General features: G+C 36.6%; 1 protein-coding gene across 1 annotated transcript; it reads right to left on the bottom strand.

Moving 5' to 3' along the window:
- LOC141672868 (putative indole-3-pyruvate monooxygenase YUCCA8) lies at positions 1-1,618 on the bottom strand. The gene is made up of 3 exons (XM_074479556.1): positions 956-1,618; positions 492-863; positions 1-225 (listed from the first exon to the last, which is right to left on the bottom strand). Exons 1-3 carry the CDS (start codon positions 1,616-1,618, stop codon positions 1-3), a joined length of 1,260 nt encoding a protein of 419 aa, XP_074335657.1.
- Positions 1,619-6,424: the final 4,806 nt, after the last annotated feature.

The raw sequence follows: 6,424 nt of genomic DNA, 5'->3' as shown, positions 1-6,424 counted from the left end.
TTAGAAGGTTGAAATGCATCTTCTATGTGTAGGGACCTTCTGTTTTTTCTGCTTCAAATCCTCCTTCCAAACTTTAGAAATATCTTGTGCAATCTTCATGGCATCTGAGGATGCACCAGATAATCCTCTCTTTGTGAAGCCTACAGCATAAAGTCCAGTGTTTCCCTTCCATCCATTTGGGAATGGTGTCTTGGGGTATCCAGCTTTGGAGAAAAACTCAGCTTCCTGTACATAATCAATTCACAATACATTAGTCATCATGTCACAACATAATCATATCACGTAAAAACGCAACATACATTTGTCAGTACCCGAACTTACTAAAAAGTTCCTTACATAAGTCAACATGTCTCAATATAACCGTATTATATAAAAACGTAACAGTCATTTGTCAGGCACCAGAACTTACTAAAAAGTTCCTCGCATAGAAAGTTCTTTTTTATTGGTACTAGTTTCTCGGGTTTTTACTGTGAAAGGTAAAATCTTCTCACCTTTAGCCAAGAGGGAACATTGCTGCAGTATCCAGTAGCCAAAACAACTGAATCAATGGCTAGTTCTTCACCATTAACAAGCTCTACCATGTTCTTTGAGAACTTCTTGATTCCAGGAACCACTTCGATATCGCCGGATCGGATCTTCTCCAGTGCTCCAACATCAAGAACAGGAGTCTTTCCATAAGTGTTCTTCAGCTCCAATGGACCAATAGAAGGCCTTTTTAAACCATAACTCTCAGTATTGCCAAGAATAAACCATGTCAATAGTAGCAAAATCTTATCAACTATCCATACTGGGAGCCATTTCATCATCATCATTGCCAATTCAAATGTCGATTTTCCAAAGATTTCTCTAGGCAACACATGAACCTGAACATTACATTCAAAAAACATCAGAATCCAAAATTCCTCAGTACATGATAATTTAAATTTAATTATCTAAATATTTGCATTCGACTTACCGAGCTACGTGACACCATTGATGGTTTAGCATTGTGATTAACAAGATCAAGTGAAACTTCCATACCAGAATTTCCACATCCCACAACAAGAACTTTTTTCCCACTATATTTTTCACCAGATTTGTACTCACAAGCATGAATAATTTCTCCGTAAAAATCCCCTAATCCATCGATTTCGGGCACCACACGCTCTGCATTTTCTCCTGTAGCCACCACAATCCACTGACAAATGTACTCAATTTCAGACCTAACAGAGCCTTGTAATGAAACAGTCTTAATACGCCACAATCGACATGCCTCATCGTACTTGGCAGACTCCACGGACTCATTAAACTGCGGTTTAATGCCAAAATGACTAGCATAAGATTCGAGATAATCTATGAACTGTTTTTTTGTGGGGTATTCGGGGAAATGCTGAGGAAATGGTAGTTTTGGAAGTTGGCAAAATTGTTTAGGAAGGTGAAGTTTGAGACGATCATAAGTTCTTTTTTGCCATAAAGAAGCTATGCAATCGGCTCTTTCGAGAACTACACAAGGAATGCCTTGTTCTTTAAGGCATGCTCCTACAGCTAGGCCTGATGGTCCTGCTCCGACGATAACTGGACCGTTAACCCACACGCATCGACGTGCAAACATGTTGTTTTGATCAGAAAAACTAAACATTTTTTTGTCTTGGTTTGGGTAAATGTTATGTAGTAGAAGTTTGAAGATATTGATTTTTTTGAAGGGTTTAGAAAGAAGTTTGAAGTTTTGAGAGTTGAGAGTTGAGAGTTGAAGAAGTTTTTGTGTTTGATTGTAAGAGAAGAGATTGTAGTTGAGATTAATTGTTGGATGAAGAGGTGGTAGAAGTGTTTATATAGAGCTGCTGAACATGCATGAAAGAGTTTTTTTTGTCAGGACAATGCATGGAAGAGAGAGAGAGAGAGCTAGAGAGAGATGGACACAGAGGGAGAGGGGGGGAGAGAGAGAGAGAGAGAGAGAGATTTGGATGTGATCAGGGTGACCTCTCCGGCCGGTTCAATATATTTATGTTCGAATATCAGATGCATACATATCATAAATATTCTGCATGTTATTATTGCAATAATAGTAATTCTTTTTTAACAATCATTAGTGGCAATTATTTTTGTATCAGTGAGATTTGGTATTGATCCTACTGGACTAATCATTAAAGTTATTCTACATATTCATTTAATGAAAAATATTACAAAAAATATATATTTTTAGTTAGGCCTGTCAATGGATCGGGTTTGTATCGGATCGGCCTAAATCCATATCCATATCCATTTATTTTTTCGGATTCGGATTCAGATCGGATCGACTCCGGATTTTTTATAGGCCGATCCATATCCGTATCCGTTCGGATCACAGATTTCGGATCGGATATTCGCTCCATTTATGTATATTTATTTTTTTAACTTCAATTATTACAAAATCTTTTTGAAATTGACAATTTCGAAAAATATTAAAATACAAGTAGAATATAACGAAGTCCAAAGATAAATTACGAACTAAAATTCGCTTTTTGAAACAAACATACCATTACGTTGTACAATATTTTAATTCTAACAATGAAAAAAATTGATGTTACAAAATGAAAGTGTTATATGAATTGAGAGTTGGGTTATGCGACTCTAAAAGGTAAAAGAATTAGGGTTACAGAAATGGACTAGATTATAGAGATCGAACCGAATTAAATATAGATAATGGGACTTGACTCGAGGATAATGGGACTTGACTCAAGGATAACGGGACTTGACTTGGAAATAAAAGTGTTATATGAATTGAGACTTGGGTTATGCGGCTTTAAAAAGTAAAAGAACCAGGGTTATAGAAATGGACTAGACTATAGAGACTGAACCGAACGAAATATAGAGAATGGGAATTCACTCGAGAATAAGACGTTTAAAATTAGAATTATTAAAAAATATTTTTATTAAATTATATTTATATATATATAAACCGGATCGGGTTATTAAAGGATCGGATCGACCTAAATCCATATCCGCTCCATTTATAATCGGATTTTTCTTATCGCATCGGATCTCGGATCGGATTTTTAATAGGTCGATCCATATCCACTAAAATGGCCTCGGATCGGATCGGGTTGGATCGGATTTTCGCTCCATTGACAGGCCTCACATAAGCTCGTTGGCCAGGTTCCTTATTTCAATGTTTCAATGATACCTTGGTGCAATAATGAGTTGCAGCTAGTGGTGGCCATTCGTGCGGTCCGGGCCGGGCTGACTACGGGTCGAGCACGTTAATTTTGGACACTGAACCGGCACGCTGGAGAATCGGGCCTGGCCGAGCCGGGTTCAGATATGAAAAAAAGAAACCGTATTCGGCACTGTGACTCGCGAGCTCACGGGCTTGTGCGAGCCGTGCGGGCCGAGTCGCACGGGTTTAACGAGCTGCTTGATTGTTTTTCGATTTTTGGCTACAATTTTAATTATTTATTACAAATATTTGTTTAATTATTTTTTACCAAATTACTTTCATTTTAAATACATTTTTAATTCTTAGTAACTTTCATTTTTTATTAACTAAATTACTTAATTCCTAATTTAATTGTTACAATATAATGAAAGTATCTATATGCTCCCATGTAGATGCATGTTTGACTTCAAAAATAAAATATTAATTTTCACATTAATATATCTTAACAATATGAAGGAATAAAAAGATACAGCAAACTAGTAAGTGATATGAAACCCGCGAGCCAGGTGGGTTGTGCGGGCCGGTCCGTGCAGTTCCACTTGGCGTGCGGTTCATGTGCGGGCCGGTCCGAGTCCGAATTTCAACTTCCTAATTCGTAACCGGCACTCCTATTTTAACGAGCTGTGCGGGTTTGAACCGGCCCGATTCGGGCCGAATAAAATCAGGCTTCCGTACGAGCCGGTCCCGAGTGGGCTGTTCAAACCCGCACAAGTGGCCATCTCTAGTTGCAGCTAGCATATCAATTTTTTGCAATAAATGAAGTATAAATCAACGAGAGATTTTGGATATAGAAGATGAATATGCAAATACTATAAGCTATCACAAACATATATACAGTTCAGTACCACCTCCACCTACCTAGCTATATCATGTATTTGATTACTATATATGCTTGTCAATTTATCTACCAAAATAAAAATGTTTGTCAATATGATATCCATGCAACTTAGCGTTATAAGAAACAGGGCCTTAATTGACCATCAAACAGTTCGTTATAAGGTCACAATTATTCAGAAATCAAGACGGTCGAATTATCCCGATCGCTATTTTTTTGGTCGAATTTTAAATTGACTGATCAGCACTACTCCTACGTGTGTGCCACATATCGGCCCCATCTGCGTGTCGTGGCCCACGACCTGACATGTTACTGCCACGTAATATTGTGAGCCCACACACGCGGCTTTGCATCTCAGTGTAACACGCCAACTCCGATAAATTTAATTGAACCTTTTTATTATCATTTTTTTTTGCCACGGAAAAATAAATTTTACTAGTAAATCAAATTTTTATATGATATTGAAGAAAAATCAGGGTAAATATTTTTTCACTCTTCAATGACGCTCAGTTACTGAATGATTGTATCTCACTAAATAGTGAGTTATACCATTCACATGATGTTTAATAAACCGTTACATTATATTTTGAGACTTGAAATCATTCGGGAGATCTTTACATTCATCAATTATTTTCCCCAAGTAAGAAAGACCGAATTAAGAACTTCGAATGAGCTGCACAACTTACAAACAACCTGTTTCTACTACAACCTCTGACTTCTTCTATTCTTAACCCAACAGAGAGGCCCCCGGATGCCTATCGCTTCATATTTTTTTTCCCAAATTAAAAGCAGATTTCATTAATAACTCGAAAGAGACTCAATCGGGACAAACCCTTAACTGTTCATGCAACCAGGTTGAAAAATAAATAGAGTTAAATAATTAGCCTTTTTATTTCCGGATTACTTAACAAACTGAATACAAATATTCTGAAAATTAAAAATGAAGGTAATAGTTTCTCGGACAATCCAGTATGCATCTCCCCTGAAAACAGTAGCTTCATAATTGGCTCTCACATTAATTCGATTAATAGTCCAATGTTCGGAGGACTCGGTTGCAACAACTGAGTTTAGAAACCTCATGTTTTGAACAAATATTTTTTGTGAGAGGTGAGCACATGTGATTTTAACCACCGTTCTAATCGCACCCCAACTGTCTATCTGTCGGACACCAGCTATAGACCTGCCGAAAGTGTTGTTGATGCTAGATATCCAGATCTCCCAATACACCATCAAATTCATTTTCAACATTACCACCACATCGCACAAAGCGAGACAATCAAACACACAAATAATAACTTAAACAAAACAATACGAAAATAACCCAAAATTCAAAAATCTCGGAATAACACCAAATTGTAATATGTTGTTAGAACAAAAATTTTGAATCCAAAAACTGAATTTTATTATAAAATCCAAACTCTTACCTTAATAGATCTGAAACCCAAAGTGAAGAATTGTAATGGATTTTTCGAGTTTTGTGAAACAAATCTTGATTTTATTGAAGAAAAGTAAACAGAAGGTGGAGATGAAGATGAATATCGAGATAGAGATGGGTAGAAATAGTGGAAAAGAAGATTGGGCGGTTAGGGTTAAGTGAAGGTAGGGCGGCAATTCAAATATACGTGATTATATATTTAAAATTCGAGTAATTGATCAATTTGGTTATACCCTTTTAATTCTAAGTTAGTTAATCTTCGATTTTCTGAGTTCAGCTATTTTCCACGACACTTTAATCAAAATCATGTAATAGGGTAAAAACAGCCTAAGATAAATTATAAATAAAATAATATTGTCAAATATAATGCAGTTTCAGAGATTGAGCAAGAGATAGTGAGAGAGAGAGAAAAAGAATGAGAGAGAGAGAACATTGTAACTGAATTGTAAATCTACATCTCTTAAAATGATTCTATTACAAGAAAAGAGTTATATAGGCTTGGAGCCATACAAGAGTGATACTACATTTCTAACTAACTTTCCCCCCATTTCTCTATTTCTATATTTCAATATTTAATAGTCTAATATCCCCCCTCAAGTTGAATGATTCTGAAACAAGTTGCAGACATTCAACTTGGAAAGAAAAAACTTGATAACAGCAGCACTTGTTGCCTTGGTGAACATATCAGCAGGCTGCTGTCCTGAGGCCAAGTGCAACATCTGAATAATTCCCTTTTTGAGTTTTTCATGAACCAAGTGACAGTCGATTTCGATGTGCTTAGTTCGTTCGTGAAATACTGGATTAGATGCTATATACAATGCTGACTTGTTGTCACAATAAAGAGAAGCTGACATAGTATGATTTAGCTGAAAGTCATTAAGTAAAGCCAGGAGCCAAGTTATTTCACAGCACGTATCTGCCATGGCCCTGTATTCTGCCTCAGCAGACGAACGAGATACAGTTGGCTGCTTTTTGCTAC

Source organism: Apium graveolens, chromosome 7 (assembly GCF_009905375.1).
Source record: "Apium graveolens cultivar Ventura chromosome 7, ASM990537v1, whole genome shotgun sequence".
NCBI classification, from domain to species: Eukaryota; Viridiplantae; Streptophyta; class Magnoliopsida; order Apiales; family Apiaceae; genus Apium; species Apium graveolens.
This window is presented reverse-complemented; position numbering and strand designations above follow the sequence as displayed.